The sequence below is a fragment of the Capricornis sumatraensis genome, chromosome 8 (assembly GCF_032405125.1).
Source record: "Capricornis sumatraensis isolate serow.1 chromosome 8, serow.2, whole genome shotgun sequence".
Classification (NCBI taxonomy): Eukaryota; Metazoa; Chordata; class Mammalia; order Artiodactyla; family Bovidae; genus Capricornis; species Capricornis sumatraensis.
The window spans coordinates 8,157,078-8,176,707 of record NC_091076.1 but is presented as its reverse complement, the minus strand read 5'-3'; the positions used below and the strand labels follow the sequence as shown (position 1 = coordinate 8,176,707).

At 58.6% G+C, this 19,630-nt stretch overlaps 1 protein-coding gene across 17 annotated transcripts in view; it reads right to left on the bottom strand.

Moving 5' to 3' along the window:
* The window catches only part of NRXN2 (neurexin 2), a 99,118-nt gene that overhangs the window by 8,524 nt on the left and 70,964 nt on the right, over nt 1-19,630 (bottom strand). For 7 of the 17 annotated variants that reach the window (XM_068977601.1, XM_068977604.1, XM_068977605.1 and 4 more), the window contains 5 exons: nt 19,298-19,479; nt 14,606-14,777; nt 10,441-10,530; nt 6,751-7,076; nt 4,314-4,392 (listed from right to left, as the gene is read on the bottom strand). In XM_068977601.1, coding sequence (XP_068833702.1) covers nt 4,314-4,392; nt 6,751-7,076; nt 10,441-10,530; nt 14,606-14,777; nt 19,298-19,479 — 849 coding nt within the window. Of the gene's footprint in view, nt 1-373; nt 383-3,841; nt 3,851-4,313; nt 4,393-6,734; nt 7,077-10,440; nt 10,531-14,605; nt 14,778-19,297; nt 19,480-19,630 lie in introns of all 17 variants that reach the window. The other 10 variants (XM_068977608.1, XM_068977603.1, XM_068977614.1 and 7 more) reach the window with 7 other exon arrangements.

The following is a 19,630-nucleotide window of genomic DNA, read 5'->3' as shown; positions in this document are numbered from 1 at the left end:
CTGTACTGCATCTGAAGATGTGTGATTGGCCAGAGGGTCCACGGATATGTAGGTGTCCTTCTATGTGTAGCTGCGTGTGTATCTCTGAGTGTATGAGTAAGTGTATGAGCAGCTGTGAGCTCCCACGTGGGTCAGCGTTGACCTGACTCTGTGTGTGTGTGCACGTGTGTGTACACCACTGTGGGACTGAGTACGTGTATGAATGTCTTGAGGGGTCTGAGCACATGTGTGTGTCCGAGCTCAAGGGCCCACAAGTGAGAATGAGCTGAGATGGGCCTTGAGGAGCTCCTCTCCCGGTTGGTGGGGGAGGGGTACAGGTCTGTGGGGCTGAAGAAATGTGTGTCTGTGCGTGGACCCCTGGGTCTGTGCACACACAGCCTGCCTGAGGATGTGCACACACACGTCCAGGGGTCTCATATGAGCACACACTCGGTACACAAGGACATGCCTTTGAGGATGTGTGCATCTTAGTGATCATGAACAGATGTGTGACAGGTCTGAGCCCAAGTGTGTGCGTGTGTGGAGCTGTGACACTCGTGCACCTCTGTGAGCCGGAGGCAGACATGGACATCCCTGAATTCACATGTCTGTGTGTACACACATGCGCCTACACCTCAGAAAGCTTGCTCACGTGGTCTGTGTGCCTACTCAGAACATGCACACACACATCTGTGAACATCTGCAAGTCAGAGCTCACACAGAGGATTCTGTGACCTGAGCACGTGTGAGCGTGTCTGTGACACAGGTGGATTTGTATACGTGTGTGTGCCTCTCTGAGCCGAGTGTGGATGTGGAATTCTGAGAGTCTCAGATTCGCATACGCATGGGCCTTAAGGGTCTGAGCACACGGGCATATGTGTCTCTTGAACATCTAAAATATGCAAGTGCTTCTGAGCACGTGCATGTGATTCTGAACATCTGGTCTATCCCTCAATAGATATGCACATGCACGCCTCGGTGAGGCTGTGAGTGCATGGATGTGCAGCTCTGAGCACCCACGGCTGCCTTGGTGGGTTAAAGACATGCCGCATGGCACCCTCGTGCAGTTGGGCTCATGTGTGAGTGTGAAAGCTGTGAGTCTGAGCAGGCAGACACCTGTGAGCCCGCATCTAGGTGTGGAGCCTAAGCACACACATGCAGGACTGGGGCTCTGAACACGTGTGTGCTTCTGTGAAACTGTGTACATCTGTGGGGGGTGGTCTGTGTGTGCCAGACTTCTGGGGCTCTGCATACAAGCATGCCTCTTTAGATCTAAGCACATGCATGCCTCTTTTAGCCTGGGCACAAATGGCATGTGCCCTTTAGGTCTGAACATATGTAGACCTGTGGAAGTGGACAAGAATGAGCTTGCCAGTAGGTCTATAAACGTGTGTGCCAGGATGTGAGCGTGCCTCTGGTCAGACACGTGTGTGCGTGTAGCTGGGTCCCTCTGTGGGTCTGAGCCTGTGCATGCACTTCTGTGTGTCTCAGGGGCAAGATCCCTACGGCCAGGCCTGTAACACAGGGTGTGGGTCAGGCTGGCTAAGACAGTGGGGGTGGTGGGTCACAGTGCCTGCTAGGCCGGACGTGGCTTCCTAAAGGCACTCCCACTAGAAAGAATCTGAACACTGCGCCCATCAACACCACGCCCTTCTTTGGCTGGGCGGCACCTTCACTAAAGTAACTGTCAGATGATGGGTTCTCCAAGCTGGGGTGCCTGGAGAGGGAGAGTGGGGTCTGGGCTCTGTGGAGGGGCCCAAGTCAATAAAAGGTGAGGAACACATCAGGGATGACCTGAGGCTTCACACCTGGAGCCCAGGGAGGAGGATCTGGCAGGTGAGAGAGGTGCAAAGAGCCTGGGGCCAGCCCCTGAGTAGCTGCTGTCTCTAGCCAGGCTGCTTCCATCTCTGACAATGACCTTGGAGACCAAGGAGGCCTGGTGTCTGCTGAAGAAAAAGCCTCCGCACTGGGGGCACAAGAGGGGTTCTGGCCCGAGCCCCTCCCCCTCCAGGTGGGAGGTGTCATGGTCTAGGGACCCTAGAGTCATCTTGGCCCTTGTCTGGCCTCGCATCAAGATAAAAATCCAATTTAAACATTTCAGAGCAGTGTGAATGTAGAGGTGCAAACATGTGCGATGCACATCTCAAGGTGGGTTCCGTGGGTTTTTTCTGGACACTCAGCATGCCCTCTGCCCACCCACCCTCTTATTTTTAAATGCTGGCCCACCAGCCTCTCCCCATCCCCCAGCCTCCACTCCTCCTCCGCCCTCCATAGTCCCCTCACAGACTTGACGCTTTGATGGAGGGAAGGCAACTGGCCTGCCCACTTCAGCTCTGCCTCAGTCTCTGGTCCCAACACAGCCTAAAACTGCCTGGCCACCTGCACACACACTCAGCGTCACAGCCAGGCCCCTGACGAGATCCTGGGTGGGGTTGGGAGGCCCGAGCCCTAGTGGACAGTGCATGGCCCCGGGATGGCCCTGTCTGTCGCTGTAGGACGGCCATCTGCAGGGCCCGGGGAAAGCAGAGACTTCTCCACCCACCCCGGCAGTTCACATCCCCAAGTGTGCAAATATGTGCGGTGGGGCCAAGCAGTGCCTTTTTCTCGTGACCACACAGCCTTTTCCCCAGAGTCCCATCCTGGGGCTCCCATGGGACCCTGCAGCACAGCCCCTCCTGCAGGCCTGAGCTAGAAGTTCTGTGTCCACCTACAGGAAACCCCTTCAGTGACTAGTCTGGGGAAAAGCGGGGTGCGAGGAGGGTGCTATGTCAAAGGTGCCAGAGTCCCAGAGCCTCCCAAAGCAACAGTGGGTGTGAGGGTGCATCCCTGAGCCAAGATCACCAGGGAGACGGGGGAGCCCCCCAAAGAAGAGCTTCCCATATGGAGGGCATCTGTCCAGAAAGCACTGTTCTGGCTGTGGGTGTGAAGGCTTTCCAGCCCAGTAACCAGAGGCTTCCCAAAGTCCCTCAGGGCCCAAGACTGCCAGAACAACCCCCTCACTCTAGCCTACTGAGGGACACAGGGGGATCAGGCATCAGCCTCTGGACCTGGTGGCCTGCACCCCAGAAATCCCTCACCCTTGGTCCCTCACCCCAAGGCTCCAGGGTCTCCTGGCTCTGCCTCCACTCCTTCCACTGAATGGCCACATTCAGTCTCCTTCCATGCCCACTGCAGCCCACCCTTAGCTTGAGTGGCTCTCCTGTGGCTGGCAGACCCCCAGGCTATCCCTCAGGCCAGATTCACAGGCTCTGCCAGGTCACACTGCCCACCCCTCAGCTGACCCCTTCACCCCGTCCCCTGACCCTGTAGGCACCTGCCCCAACCTCCAGCTTCCAGTACCAACAGCCCAGCCGTCAAGCATTGCAAAGTAATGGGGAGAAGTCTCTGCAAAATCCAAGCAAGAGATGAGGCCCCCGGGGGCTCATCCAGGCCACCACCAAAGCCCATGTGCTCCCAGGGGAAACGTGGCCACGTTCAGTCTCCTTCCATTCCCGCTGCTGGCCTCAGTTCCTCCCAGCTGCCACCCACCTGCGCACATGCACCCACTGTGCCGCTCCACACCCCATACTTCTCAGCTGGCACCCAAGGCCCACCCCTGCTTTGCCAATCTTGTCTCTCTCTGTGGGGCTGCACCCTTCTCTCCAGCTAGAAGCATAAAGCAGAGGCCTGGAATGCCTCCTCCAGGAAGCCTTCCCTCCCAGCTCTGCTCTCCTCCCAGAGCAGCTCCCCAGGCCCAATCTCCCTGGGGACCTAATGCCTGGCTGGGGCACCTCCCACCTAACTGCCCCAGCTTGGCCAGGGAGCCCCAGGATCGTCTGGCCACCTCCCTGAGACTGGGAGTGAGGAAGGTGCAGGAGCCAGCAGAGACCTCCTCTTTTAGTGACCAAGAGAACCCTAGACCTCAAGGACTGATGGGAATTGCAGTTCTGAACCCAAGAGCTGATGGGAATTGTAGTTCCTAGGCCTGCATTCCCCATCCCCATACTCCATCCCCCAACACACCATAAGGGCTCATGGGACCTGAAGTTACTCATCTTTCTAGGGTAAATTCTCCCTCTTTCCCTCCTGGCATCCCTTGGCCCTCAATCTTAGGACCCCAAGCTAAGGACCTCACTACCTCTGAGGGCTGAGGCACCAAAAGGCCAAAAACTGCCTAACCAGGGAGTACTCATGGGGCCTGGTGGCAATGGCAGGAAGGGAGAGGAAGCTATCAGGAAAAGTTAAGGCCTGGCAGAGGCCTCTGGGGGGCGCTTGGGCTGGGGGCAGGGACAGTCGCCCCCCTCCCCTCAGCGTCGCAGTGGGCCCGGGGCAGGGGAGGGGGGAAAGGCACTCACCAGTACTGGGCTCACACTCCTCCAGGTCCTCGTCATCGCTCGGGCACTCGGCCGAGGCCACCAGGAGGTCATCTGTGTTCTGGGGGGTGAGAGGAGGGTTGGGGGAAAGAGGAGGATTCCAGGGCGGGTCAGCAGGCCCCACGGCCACCTCCTGAGTTGTGGGACAGGATGGAGGATGGGCCCTGGGCAGAGACACACACCCTGGTCCACACCCCAGCTCTCTCATAGTTTGCTGGGTGACCCAGGTGCCTCCACATCCCCATGCAAAGCGAGACTGAACAGCCCTTCCCTGCAGCAGCTTCCGCGCTCCTGGGGATCAATGAAACAGCACATGTTGTGCCTTTTATTTCTAGGAAGCTGAGGGGACTCAAGCCAGACCTGTGACTGCAAGACCAGAGCAAGGGGGTCCAGGGGCAGCAGGGAGGTGAGGCATGGGGGCCTCTGGAGGGTGGCATGGGCAGAGCAGGACCTGGGGGGTTTCTCGGTTCCAGCCTCACCACCCCACCATTCTCATCTCTCTTCCAACCCCCTTCCTGGAGCCCGGGAACCAGGCTGCACACAATAATAATTAGGGCTGTGGTTGCCATGACAACAGGAGTCGACTTTGTCAGCATTTTCTCTCCTCCTGATTGCAAAGAAAGAGAATCCCCAAGATGAGTGAGTGTAAGGGGAGGGGGGGATACACAGGGGGTGACAGGGAAGAAACCCAAGGAGGGAAACCCAGACTCCAAGCAGGAAGGGAATTAAAGACTTCGGGTGGAGGGAGAAGGCCAGGTCAAAGGCCAAATATGGAAGGAGTCTGGGCTGGGTAAGGGGTGAACCATCACATCCTGCTTCTTCCCCACCCCCTGATCTCAGGACTCTGCAGCCCTCACCAAAGGGCAAGGTGGGGACTGGAAGACTACTTCTGCTTCTCTGCCAGCCTGCAGGCTCCACCACACAGCTGTGACCCCCAGAGCCCCACCCCTCTCTCCTGCCTAGACGGTCTGCCCCTCACCTCACACTGAGATGGGATGCCCTTCTTGCCATCAGGCACTGGGCATAGCCAGTGCCCAACCTTGGGTAGAGCCACACCTTTTTCCCAGGGCTCCCCGCTCCCTGGGGTAAGGCCTGGCATTCGGGTCCCCTCAATTTTCTTGGCAGAAGGGAAGGGGGTTCAGGCTTGACTCTCTTCCCTGGACAAAGCTGTCAACCAGATCCAGGCCCCTCCTGCACAGACTGGCAGGGATGAGGGGAAGGGAGCTAAGAGAGGCCAGCCCTCATTTACAGAATCGGAAGGCAGGCTGGTGGTGGAGGTAGGACCTGCCCCCGTGACTGACCCAGCCCCTCCCTCACCCGGGACAACAGAGGTCCCGCCAGGCCCAGAGGCCTGCAGCCATGGGCGATGGGGAACAGGAGTGGCTTGGGCAGGGAGCAGGGTCCCTAAGCAAGATCCAGTGTGCCAGGTGCAAGCCCCCACCCTCAGGCCACAGCAACAGCTAGAAAACTCAGCTGCACCCGGGCTACCTTAGTGAGTCACATATGCTCAATCAGCTTTGGCCACCAGGAAAGTCAGGCCTCTCCTGTCCCAGCAGAGCCTCATTCTCAGATACAGCCCCCTCGGGTGCTCCCCTGGGTGCAAGAGGTGATAAACTCAAACCGGACCCGGGAGAGTATAGCAGGCGGGGCAGGCCGGGGGAGGGAGGTGGAGCACCGGGGGACTGTCCGCACCTGCCGGGCTCTGACCCACAGGCACAGAGGGACACTGAGGCCTGCTACACGGCGGTGCCTACTCAAGGCCACACAGACAGGGCTTGTGACTGGAGCGGGCCAGCAATCCCACTACAAGGACACCGGCAATCAGGAGAGGCTGCTCCGGCCTCCACCAGCCTCTGGAGAAGGGCTGCCACTGCTGGGTGAGCCGCTGACCCCTCCAGCACTGTCGCCTCTGTGCCCTGCCCAGAACGGTGCCACCCTGGCTCCCTCTGTCTCCCCCTCAATGCCCACACAACACCGAGATGACCTTCATTACTAGGCAGGTAGCAGGGGTCATTCCATCCCACAGCCCAATTTGGTCTCTCTGGGGCTTCACCTGTCTCTCCAGGTAGAAGCATCAAGCAGAGGCCTGGGATGCCTCCTCCAGGAAGCCTTCCTTCCCAGCTCTGCTCTCCCCCTATAGCAGCGCCTCTCTCATAGGTGGGGGGTGGTCTTCCCCGGTCTAGCTAGGGTCCCCAACTTCCCCCCCACTCTGGGAATGGTCCCCCTAGAAAGAGTGGTCACCTCTACATCTACGACATCCCTGGTTCCCAGGGTGACAAGCGCTTCAAGAAAGGAGACCTTGAAGGGTCCACCTAGACCGCTGTCCCCTCAGAGCTCCAGGGCGCCGGGGCTGCTAGGCGGACGTCAGCCCTTCCTCCGCGAGAACCCGCAGCCCTCGCCCACCCGTGGGGGCCCTCACCTGGGCGGTGCTGTCCCTCAGCGTGGGGGAGCGGCCCCGGCGCGTGGTGGTGGTCGCCATGGTGGTGGTGGTCTCCATGATGGTGGTGGCCATGTCGGCCAGCAGGGTGGTGGCCGTGGTCTCCGCGCTGAGCAGCACGGACGGCCCCTCCCCCACCAGGCGCAGGTGGCCCTCAGTCCGCACGTTGGGGTCGCTCTCGGCGGCCAGCGCCAGCACCTTGAGCCCGTTGTAGTAAAGGCCGGACACCTGGCCCTGGAAGGGGCGGCCCTGATCCCGGCCCCCGATCTTGATGGCAGCCTGGCTGTTGAAGATGGTCAGCTGGCGGCCTGGGGGGTGGGGAGGGGCAGGGGTGACAGACAGAGAGGGGACAGGCAGCAGGGGGAGACCAGAAAGGGAGAGGGAGAGGGGGGTGTCCAAGGCGGGGAAAGGGGTGGAGGTGGAAACCAGCAAGTAGGGGTTGGGTGGGGAGGGAGAAACGAGGAAGGGGCAGACACCAAAGGGAAAGTCCTCGTCAGCCACTAGCCCGGTCCAGCCAGCAGGGACCCTGGAGGGGAAGGAGCCCCAGGGCACACACGGGCCAGGAAAGGGGGCCCAGCTCCCCCCTCTCCCCGCCATGCTCATGCCTCTGGCCTTCCCATCCCCCCTCCTCTCTTGCTCTGGGGGCATCGCCCCCTTCTTTCCCTTCAGTTGGATCCCCATCTTCCCTCTCTGCTTCCCCCCCAACTTCCCACACCCCGTGTCCAGCCCCAAGCCACGGAGCCCTCGGAAGCAGCAGACAGCGGAGACAAAAAGGCAGAAACGGAGAAGGCGACTGCCAAGCCACGTGGTCAGTGCGTGTCAGGGCAGGGATGGAGGTGAGGCCTGGGTGGACAGTGCGTGGGAGGAGGGCCAGCATGCGTGAGCCTAGGCGCAGCCACGTGGACCGCACTCCATCCTCCCAGCCACCACCAGGCCCTTGGAACTCTGGCCAGGCCCCCCTCTCCCCTCCTGCCCTCGAGGCTCAGCCACAGCCTGGGGATCAAGCCCTGGAGAGCAGAGTCCTTCCTCCCCACCAGGGTGTGCAAGCACAGAGATGGAAAATGTTAAAGGGACCTTGCTTCGCTCGCTGACAGCCAAAAAAACCACTCCAGCTCCAACCTCGCTCCTCACTCAGCAGTTACACCTCAGGATTCCCACCTGGGTGGGCTTTGTCGTTCTGTTTGGTTTTAGTGGATCTGGGGGTCAGTTTAACCCTCTGAGTTTGTTGCTTTGGTTTGGTTTTTAGAAAAGATATTTATTATGTTTAAGTTTAGATTTAACTTTGGTTTTGATGTTGCTTATTTTGTGGGGGGAGGAGGGCAGAGGAAGTACTAGGTTGCCCCCTGCTCCCCTGGACCTTCAGCTGCTGGCGCTGGGGGTTTAAGGCCTGACTTAGCCCTTGTTAGCCTCTGGTTAGTGCCTCGTTAAAGATCTGGTTTAGAGTTAGGTGCCTATAAGCCCTGGCCTGAAACCTGGGCTGAGGACAGTCCAACTTGTGAAACCCACACTATTGCTGGAAACATAGGTTCCCCAGAACACCCAGACCTCTGGGGCCCCCAGCCATCTGTCTGGCCTCTGGCCAATGATCAGCCACGGGTGTGTCTGCTCAGGCCCTCTGCTCAGCCTCTCCTCCTCCTCCAGCCCTCCCTCTGCGCAGCACCTCCCTCAGCCCTGGAGCAGGGCCATCATCAGCCGGAGCCCACAGAAGCTGAGAGCTAGTGAGTGGCAGCTAGACATGGGACCCAGAGAGGCCTTGAGGATCAGTGTCCAGTTTACACCCACACGTGAGAATTAGGAGAAAAACAAAGGGGAGAAGGTTCACAGTGGTCAAGTGAGTTTGGAAAACAAACATTTCATAATTAAACGAGGTTTCTGTCTTGCAGGACTTCTCAGAGCATTTATTTAAAATGTTCATACGCCTCTCCAAAAGGGAGAAACGGGATTCCGATTTCTCAAGCTCATCTTACCACATCTCTGTCTCTTTCTTCTTTTTTTTTTAACCACAAATCTCTTTATCGTGAAGCATCTCATGGGACTTATGCTTCACAGGATACATTTTGGAACTGGAAAAATGGAGTCACTCAATAAATATTTGTTGAGCACCTACCACATGCTAGGTGCTGACAGTAAAGTAATCTCTCCGAGAATGCCCAGCTTTGGTTCTCCAACACTTTCCTGTTCCTCATTTCATCTCATCCTCACAGCGCCCCGTGTGAGGCAGGCTGAGCAGGGATCACTGTCCTTGTCTCCCTGAGGAGGGAGCTGATGCCTGCCACGCTCTGGGAAATACTAGAGAATGTGGCCCAATCCTGCACTTTTTAGAAGAGGAACCAGAGGCCTAAAGAGAAGGTGCAACCCTGTAGGAGCAAAGCAGGACTGGGATTCCAAACCACCGGCAAGAGTTCTTCCTTCAGCTAGACCACAAGTCCCGCCCCCCCAGACCCCTCTCCCTGGCCTGTCCAGCTCTCCCTACCCTTGGGGTCACAAGTTGTCCCAGCCTCAGCCCAAGCTGCTCCCTTGGCCTCTCTGATTCCGGAAGAGGGAGGTGGGTAACGGGGAGGAAGCTACATAGGTGAGCCAACTAGGCCCCTGGGGCCCCACCCACCATGAACTCCTCAAAGGGTTAAAGTTCACCCCGCTGGAGAGAGCAGCCCAGTGCGGCTGGGGGCTGTAGGTTTTAGCGATGTCTGTTACAGTCCCTTTAACTTTTTGTCCTGCTACGGATTTATCACATCTGGTTATCAGCATGTTTAGTCCCCGCTGGCCGTGTGGGGGGCTGGAAGTGGCATTGGGGGTTTTAGTTGGGGCAGGCCCCAGTGGACATTTAAAAGCACAGTTATCAGCTGGTTAGGTGGAGGTTTAACAGTGCTACTTCCCCCCTAGAGTTTAGCCTTAGAGGTACAGAGCTCGCCCCCTCTCCAAAGGGAATGGGATGGCTTTGCCCTTGGCCCCAATTTCCCTTGGTGACAAGTGGCCTTCTCCCTCCTCCCTCACACCCAGCAGCACCTCTTAGCCAGCTGTTCTGTCTTCCTCATCAGCTCAGCGGGCACAGAAATCCTCCTGGGATGCCACCTCTCCCCCACTTCCTAGTCTCCCCACAACCTCCACTGCGTCTGAGACCTTCTAGACCCAGGTGGGCCCCTTCCAGAGACAGCGGCCTCACAGACGCTCTTCATCTTTCCAGTAGGATCTGAAGCCCCCCACTCCTCCCTTTTCTCCTCAGATGAGCCCTGCGAGGTCTTCCTATCCCTCCTTGGGATCCTAGGACCACCACCCTCCACTTCCAAAGCCGTGTGCTGCCCAGCATGCTGTGGTCCTCAGCTGGCCCTCGACTAAACCTCTGAGCCAACACAGCAGCCCCCTCCCCACCTACACTTCACCCAGCCTTCCTGGAGGGATTCAGCATCTCCTCAATGACCCTAGTTCCATCACAGGTTTAGGAAGAGACCGAGCTCTCCCACGTCTAGAAAAGCCCCACCCCTGCCCCAACCATCCCTCTAGAAGCCACAGACCCTTGACCCCAGAGAGGAAGGGAGCACCCTGGCTGGACAATCGTCCTCTCACTAGGGGGTGGGTGATGGGGAAGGCTCAGATGGGGAAAGAGAGAGCTCTGCACCTTTAAGATAGTGTTTTTAAAGTTAATTAATTAATTAATTAATTCTGGTTAATTACCTTTGTCGAGCAGCCACTCATCAACTACTCGACCAAGCCGGTAGGGGATTCTCTGTCTAGCAATCGCCAGGCGCTCGTTATCAAAGTTTCCTTGGAAAAGTTTAGAAAGACAGTAGGTTTCTCAGGCGGCGAAGTCCAAAGGAGTTAGAAAAGTAATTCTGCATTTCTCAGGAGACTCAGAGTAAGCGGCCACATCCCACGGAGAGAGGGCAGGTCCACCCAAGGCGGGAGAAGAAATGCCGGTCCCTCGTCCGCCCTCCGGTCCCCCTCCCCAGGCTCCCAGGCAGAGCCAGCCCCATCCTGGGGGCAGGAGCCACCCGAAGAAAAAGAGGGGACAAGGAAGAAAGGGAAAGGGGAATGGAAGAAGAGGCAGCTGGAAGGTCAAAGGTCAGAGGTTAAACAGGTTTATCTGTCTGCCCACTTCCTTCCCCATCCCAGAATGGGGTAGAGGGGTGGGGAGGGGCATTTAGCAGGTTTAAGTTAGGGGTGGAAGGCCTTAGTGACCCAGCTGGTTACTGCGTTTAGAGGGCGGTTTAGAAGTGGGAGGGACGGGTTAAGCGGGGGTTTATGCGGCATTTAGGGGGTGGTCCGGCACACGCATTTAACAGTGAGATTTAAAACTCTTCTCGAAGTCCCCTCGGTTCCCTTTATGTTCTGTGATCAACTCCCAGCTTCCCCTCACCTCCCACCCCACACCACACCCCACCCCACCACTGGTTTCCACCTGCACTTCCCCCTTCAAGCCCCCACCGCTCTCACTGAAGACACTTCTGGGCTTCTCATCCTGGTCACAGTGCCGAGTGTGGCCGCTGGATGTCCCCCAACTGCACCGCCCAACCCTTGCATCTAGCCTCCTCTGTCACTCTGGCCCATCCCCGGGCTCCCCGCAGGCACCCACGGCCCTCCTCCGCCTGGTGGCACCTGGCTCTCATCCCTCTCTCTCATTTTCACTCCAAGACCCTCGGACTCCTCTCTGCTCAGGTTCCCTCTCCGTTCCAGCCCTGGGGACCCATCCCAGCCCCAACCTGACCTTCCTCCTCTCAATCCTGACTGCCCATCCATACACAACTGTTTTCTCTGCTCACAGGGAGGAAGGAGGATGTGTGTGTGCGTGTTTGTGTGTGTGTGTCTGTCTGTCTGTGTCTGTGTGTTCTGTGAGCTCTCCCCCAAAGCTGTGGGTGACCCCAAACTGTAGCTGTGGAAATGGAAGTTATTTCCTTTGGGCACCTGGCCACTCTACCCATTGAAACCACTGACACGATCTTCAGTAACATGCACTCTGGGGGCGTTTTCCTTCTCATGTCTCACTGCACAACCGTGCTACCTGCCCAGTGAGACCTGGGCCTGGGCCTGCCTGTGTTCACCTCCCATGAAGCTCCCATGATGTGTTCACTCCAGCAGGGATGGGGCCTCCCTGGATGCTTACGAGGCAGTAAGACCCTGCCCTCACGAAGATTCCACAGACTCTGAACCCACAGAGTCGGGTCACTTGTGTTTTACACAAAAATGGATCATCCACTCGTTGAGTCACTCAACAAACATCTCCTGAGTGTCTTCTCTATTCCTGGTGCTGGGTACTGGAGATGCAAAGACAAAGGTCCAGCCCTTGCCCAGGGGGAGCCCCCCGAGCTGCAGCTGGCAAGGGCTCTGTCAGAGGCAGCACAGCACTGGGGCTGGGCTGGGAGGGCCCTCAGAAGAGTCTGCAGGAGGAGAGTAGCAGCCAGACGGGAGACAAGCGGGGGAAGGGAGGGAGAGGGAGCGCTCGGGCAGAGGCAGGAGGGCAGGAGGCATCCAGGCACCTACTCCTACCGGCGAGTTGTGTATGTGTGTGTCTGTGTCTGTGTGGTCATGTACTTGTCTGTATGTGTGTCCTGGGGGAGGGAAGATGCATGTCTGCCTCACTGGCACACACAACAATTCTAACAAGAGTTCAACAGCACCTCTGCTGTGCCATGCCATTCTAGCACTTTACTTAGGTCATCTCACAGAACTCTCACAGTATGGCTATGCTACAGATATTATCCCCAACTTTCAGAGGTCGAAACTGAGACGCAGAGGCGCTAGATGACTTGTCCAAGGTCACCCAGCTTGTCAGCGGCAGATGCAGGATGAAAAGCCAGGTCCTGCTGGCTCAGGGGCCCTGGGCCACGTGGCTGTGTTTCCTGAGAGTCTGGGCCATGCATACTCTACTCTGGCCTGCTGGTGTTGCTCAGGGGGACGCTCGCTTTCATAGGTGACCTGCTCTTACAAGGCACCAGGCCCTCAGGTTAACTCTGCCTGGCAGTCAAGGAGGCACCCAACAGTCTCTCCAACCCCAGCCAGGGATCCCAAGCAGAGGAAGGCGGGTGTGACTCTTCTAATCCTGCATCTGCCCCGCTGGGATCCACGGGAAGGCGCTCTGGCTTGGCATAACGCTTCATGCTCCCCGAGTCCAGCCCTGTCCCACCAGGGAGGGCTGGTGTCTTCACTGGTGCAAGGGTCGCCCTGGTGTGTGCATCTGGGAAAGAGAGAAGTCTGAGGCCTACAGCCAGGCCTGTGGGTGTTGGTGTGTCTGTGGCACTTGGAGTGGGAATGTTTATGTGCCTGAGTAGCCCCACGCATGCCCAGGCCTCGGTGTAAGCTGGCACCCTCTGTAGGGCTTTTTCCCCCTGTGTCTATCTGACCACATGAATATCTGCCAGTGTCTGTGTGCCTGAGGCTGGCCTGTATGTGTATCAGTCTCTGTGTTTATTAGGGGGCTTTAGGGTTCTGTCTTCAGAGGCTGCCTGAGAGTGTCTGGGTACAAGCCCACGTGTCGGGGAGCCGTAAGCCCACCTAAGCCTTTTTATCCCAGAGTAAGTGGGCCTGTGAGGGTTTGCACACGTGAGCCTCTCGTGTCCTTCCGCCCCCTCGGCCAGCACAGGCGGCTTCTCCGGGCATCACGTTGGCCGAGGAGTGGGGCTGAGCCTGCAGGTGCTCTCTCTGCTCCTCAGTGGCCCCCGTGCACGCGACTCTGCAGGGTCACTCAGCCTGCATCTCCGCGTCTCGGGCTGTCTGCGGTTCTCCTGCAGGACCTCCACTTCCCCTCCCTGTCGTCTCCCGCACCAGGACTCTCTTGGCCTCCCTCCCCAGGCTCTGGCCACCTCTTCTCTTGCTAGCTGCATCTGCGAGACAGCGGCTCCATATATCTCCCTGCATCACGCCGGTGCTGCCTCCGTTTCTGCTTCTGTCTCGGTGACTGTTCCCGCATCTCTCCATCGCTCCTCCCTTGCTTCCTCTCACTCTGAGGCTCTTTCTCTGCCTCCCTCAGATTCGCGTAGAGTCTCTGCCTCCTCATGTCTTCCAGGTCCTCATTTCTGTCCTTGCCCTGTGCTCCTCAGATCTTGGAGGGTCCTCGGCCACCGCAGCTGTCACACTGTTGAATCAAGTCTGTTTGCACCCCTGCGCTTCCCCACCCTCCCGACTGTGAGCTCCCTGCAAGCAGGGGCTGTGCCCTGTGTCCTCGGGGCTTAGCACAGGACCTAAGACCAGCAGACTGTTGGTGAAGCCTTGTTGAAGGCACTTGACCTATTTTTCGCTCTTGTTGTCACTTGTCGCTCTCTCCCTTTCACGATGTCCCTTACTCTTTGAGACACTGGGGTTCCTTTTCTCCAGGTCTCCATGGTTACTTCTCTTTATCTAGTTCACCTAATATGAACCTTCGACTTGCTCTCTGTAAAGACCTTGGTTCTTGCCTTGGTTCTATCCTTGGGAACAGCCCTGCTTCCTTGCCAAGATCCGTTTTGGGTTACTTCTGGATCTTCTCTCTCTGGTTTCTGCATCTGCCGCCCCATTTCCACCTGTCCCTCTTTTCTCAGCTCATCCTTCCCTCAGTTCCTTACCTCTACCTTCCTTCGCTTCTCTCCTCCCCCACGCCCAAATGGGAGCCTGCCCTTGCATCCTTCCTTGCTCAGCTGTTCCAACCCTCTGCGAGCTGACCTCCCACAGTCCCGCCCCTGCCCTTCAAATCCGTTTTCTCCTTTTAGCCCCGCCCCACCTCGGTCCCGCCCCTACAAGCCACACCTTTCCCGCAGCGGGAAGCCTCGCCACTTAGCCCCGCCCCTGGTGCAGGCATTTCTCCTATTGGAGGCAGCCCTGGCCGCCCTGCCCCACCCCTCCCGCCACACCTCTGCGCCCCGCCGCCTACCTGCCGGGTATCGCTCGTTGACCGGCCAGCTGTCCACCTGCAAGGTGGCGTTGCCGCCACTTCGAGTGAAGCGCACCACGTGGTATTTGCCGTCGCTCACGATAGCGTTGGGCTCGTCGATGGTAATGTCGTCCGTGCCCACGTTAAAGATCACCCCGACGGTGCCCTGGTCCTGGGGACAGGGAGGCAGAGATCAGGGGTTGGGAGGGAACGACCATTCACTCCCGCTAGAACTCCTCCTGTGACCACCACCGGTCCACCTCTGCTGCATTTAACAGCTTTACAACACACCTCTCCCAGCCATGTCTTCACTGGACCCTTTCACCTGCCCGAGGAGGTTGGCTTGCCCCCTCCCCCATATGCGAGTGAGGGAGCAACTGACGTTCAGAGAGGTTGGCGAAGCCGCTGTGAGGTGCAGAGCATGGACCTGGAGCACTTCAACTGACCACACTCACCTCTTGCTTTTGGGTTCAGTCAAAATGTTCACAGATGTTTACGGGGCACCTACTCCATGCAAGGGCCACTGGGCCTGCAGGCCCCAAAGAGGGATGATCAAGAGCAAGCAAGGACCAGTGGGAACACCAAGGGTAGAGGCTTCCCTAAGGCATGACCAACAGGGGGGTCCACAGAAGCCAGCCCCTCCAAGCTCCAGCCTCCCCTCCCCTGAATGCTCAGCACTGGGCAAATCCCTGGGGGCTTTGTCTCCAGGGCATCAGCCCATGTAGGTCAGGCCTGAGTGTGGGGGCAGCCCCTCTACAGTCAAGAGGGCAGAGGTAGGGGGTCTGGACTGCGTGTTTTGGAGGGTGTTGGATATAGAAAGAGATCCAGGAAACAAACCATGTTGGGGTTATTAAGGAAAGGTGAGACGGGGGTGTAAGGGTAGACGATGCTGCAGGCCGGTGGGAACGGACAGGAAGAGGAAAGACGGGGACTGAGCCTGAGCAGGGGAGCAGAGAGTCGGTCTGAGCAATTCGCCCAGCCCCAGGCCTCAGAGAGGGCCTCGTGGGAAACCCGTACAGGCTGCCCAGGAGCCAGTCCAGGAAGAGCTCTGCCCATGGTGCCAGAGCCTCACGGAAGCCATCAGTGGTGCCAGGCCCTGTGTGGGCACTGTACACACGTGCTCTCTTCACCCCCACAGCAACCCTCAGGAATGTACAGCGTCCATGTTCCACTGAGGAGGAAACTGAGACCCCGGGAGAGTAAACAATATCCCCAGGTTCCATGGCTCATAAGAAAGGAACCCCAGGTTTGAACCCCAGTTGGCCTGACTCCAAAGCCAGTGCCCTCTCCTGCTTTGCCCCACCAGTCTGGGGAGACACCAACTCAGAGTGCTGAAGCTGGGGGTGATCTGAGAGGCTACTGAGACCAACCTTCCTTCAAGACCAAAGACAGCTAAAGAAGCCAGCACAAGGCCCTCTGGGCCCTAAACCTGAGCCCCTATTCCACTCCCCTGCACTTCCTAGCAGTACCCCAAGTTCAGCCTCCTGAGTTCCCACACCCTCCTCTGCACGGGACAGACACTCGCACAGATTCCCTCGCAGTCAGGGGGACCCAGATCCTCCCAGAACATGCTACACTCCTGGAGTCTTCCTGACAGACTGTTCCAGTCCAGCCTGGGCATGAGGAGCCATTCAGTGGCCACCTCCTGCATCCAACAGGGTCAAGAGGCTTGGCGGCACTGAAAGAGGGGTCAGGTGGCTCAGACGAGGCAGGTATGGAGTCTGCAGGGAGAGCTGGGGAGCAGGGTGTCACCTGTGGTCCACTTGAAGAAGGCCCTATCCCTTCCCCACTGTGGGTCCATTTCTCCCCTCCTAGAACCTGGGAAAGCCACACACACACACACACACACACACACACACACACAGAGCCATACACACAGGCAGCACCTCTTCAAAGATGCAGCAAAGCAGGGAAACTGAGGCTGGGCTTGCCTAACAAAGAGTACTAGCAAGCTGCACCCACCCACCACCTGCAGACTGATGACATCCAAGGAGAAGGGGTGATGGTCGGCTCCTCACCCGAGGGGAACAGACCTCAGTACTACTGTGCGCAATGCAACAGCGCCAGCCCCTTGGGTGCCTCTGAGGGTTTGTCCCCACGAGGCTCAGCCGGGTGGTGATGGCAGTCAACAGGCGGAAGTGGTCTGAGAGCCGGGCAGAGGCTGTCCAGGGCGGCTGGAAGGCAGGACACCCCCGTTTCCTAGGAGGCAGCCAAGCTCAGAGCCGTGCACTCCGGGGGGGAGAGGCAGCTCCCAGAGCTGCTCCCGACGTGAAGTCAGTTGTCACTTCTGTTAAAGTCATTAATTCCTAATTCCCCAATTACCTCATTAGGCGGCGGCGGGAAGAACGAGGCCGCTCCTACAGCAAATAATTATGGGAGTCAAAATTAATTTGGCAAAGTGGAGCGACGCTTTATTAGAAACGTCAAATTGCTTTTCTCTTATTTTGCTGCCGCCTCCCCACTCTCTGAGAGCTGCTAATGACGCGGCGGTGGGAGCTGATGTGTCACCGGGGGAGGAGGGGGTTTGGGGGCCGCCCCAGGGGGCTCGAGCCCATTGAGTGCCCCGCTCAGCCCTCATGCGGCTCCCACACTTCCTCCAGGGCCCCCCACCCTTTCCAGGCTCCCCATCCCAGGGCCAGCCCGCCCTGCCCTGCCCCACCCTCTACAGCACCAGGCCAGTAACCCAGCAGAAGCCGGGTGTGCTTCACCACAGCACCCTGAGAAGGCGGTGGGTAACTGCTGAGAGGGGGAGAAGGAGACTCCTCCCCACTCCCTGTCCCCCTGCCCCTTCTCCTCAGCACTGGGGGGACCCTGTCCCCTAAACCCACAGGCACAGAGACAGAAGTCGTCAATGAGGCAGACACAGACCACCTGTAGATCAACTCATCGGGGGGACACTCACGGCGATCGGGCTACTACCAGACACGGTGCTTCCCTAGGGGCTGGGGAATGTCCTAAGAGCTTTATGTGCATCATCTTGAACCTCCCCAGCAGCTCCCTGACAGCGCCCATGCCACTACGCAGAGGACACTGAGGCACGGGAGATGAGGGGACCCCCAAAGACAGGGCAAGGATGTGGTGGAGCGGGGACTCGAACCCAAACATCTGCTCCGAATGGCACACAGCCTCTCACGACTACGTGATGAGAGGGCGACTGCCCTCACTCACAGCGAAGGGCCCAGAAGCACAGTCACGCCTGCCACGCAGGGTCAGGAGACTGAACCAGCAGCAAACACCACGTGGTCAAGGAGTACAAATACAGAGCGACACGCCCAGTCAGAGGCCACGAGACTGTCCCCCACGGCCCCCCAAGCACTCCTGGCATGATCAGCACGCACCAGCCCCACGCTGTCACACTCAGTCATCACACCATCGCACTGCCTCTCACGCGGGCGGAGACACCTGCTCACGGAGCTTCCCGCCTTCTCTGCCACACCTCCCTCTGCACCCCTTTCCTGCTCGCTTCGCTGCCTGGCCTCCCCCGCCCGGTGCCCATCAGCTGCCACTTCTCCTTCGGCTCCACTCTGCCCACAGGCCATCTCTCCTCAGGCCTCATTCCTTCACTCCTTCCAGTCAGTGTCGGGGGAGGGTATGCATCCCGGGGAGCCTAGAAAGCTGTTCTGTAAGGAAGGGCCAGAGCCCAGAGAAGCCTCTCCCCTTGCCCTCTCGCTCCCCTGAAGCTCAGGGTCCCCCACGCGGATCCCTCCAGCACACAGAGCCTGGCCAGCCTGTTCAGCCCTCCCAGCTCAGGGTACCGGCCAGGGTCAGCGCATGGGGTGCGGGCAGGGAAGGGAGGTGGCTGTAAGGGGCTGCACAGGTGGAAATGGAGGCAGGTCAGAGGCCCAGGGGTGAAGACAGGGGAGAGGCAGTGGAGAGAGGCTTAGAGCAGAAGCGGAGCAGAGCCACCTGGAGCTTTTAGGGAAGGGTGTGGGGCAGGACCAGAGATGGAGAGGAAAGGGGGCAGCTTCTAGACTAGGGTTAGCATGGAAGCCATGAGGAGAGGCAGCCTGAGGGAGGCAGTGGGAGGGAGCAGAGGGCAAGGAGGGGAGCTGCACGGAGGAGAGCAGAAAAGCGGGGCGGGAGGGCAGGGCGGAGGTGTGGGGTTGGGCCAAGAGGTCAGGGAGGAATGTGCAGGGCTGTGGCCAGAAAGGCTGTAGCTATGGCCATGAGGCCAGGCAAGGTGGCTGCTGTGAGGGCAAAGGTCATGGGAACAATATTCAAGGGCAGGGCAGAGGCGGGACGGGATCAAAAGGCAAGGTAAAGAAGCAAGGGTGGGCCGTCCCCAGGTGGGGAGGCCAAAGGAGGAGCAAGACAAAGCACGGGACGCAGTGGGTGGCTGAGTTGGTGTCGGAGTGAGTGGGCAGCAGACCAGGGCAGTCATGAGGTGAAGGCGTCCCCGAAGGCTGCGGGAGAATGGCCTGGAAGCCCGGAGGGGGGCCCTGACTACATTCAGGAAGGTCAGAGACACAGATGGTCTCAGAGCTCGGAGCTGGGGAGCCTCAGTGAATAACCGGTAGGAGGGGGGGTCCCAGGAGCAGAACTGCCAGAAGGAAACTCCAAGGGTCAGGGAACAGAGATTCTGGGGGCTCCGCAGAAGGGAAAGATTTAAGGTGCTGGTCCCATGGCAGGAGGGACCGAGTGGACCTGGGGCAGGAAGGCTGGGGGGTCGGGGGTGGTGGCCCCGCTTCTTACGATGTGCAGCTGCAGGTAGTCCCCGAGGCCTGAGGCGCTGTCGACCCGCACCAGCACGGCGCTCCGCTGGTGCGTGCTGAAGCCCACGGCCAGGCGGTCCATCCTCGTGCTCGGCCGGTCATTGGGGGGCCAAGTGTAGGTGATGAGCGCTCCCCCCTTCCCAAAGATGTACGTGGTTCCAGCTGCAGAGAGAAGGAAAGGGAGAAGAGATAAGACCTCAAGAGGGCATGGTCAGCAGGTCCTTGGGGCTGTGGCCAGCACCCTGAGACAATGGGTTTAGGGTACAGGGCTTCAGGTGTGAGACCCACAGAGGCCACCAGGCCCTGCCATCCT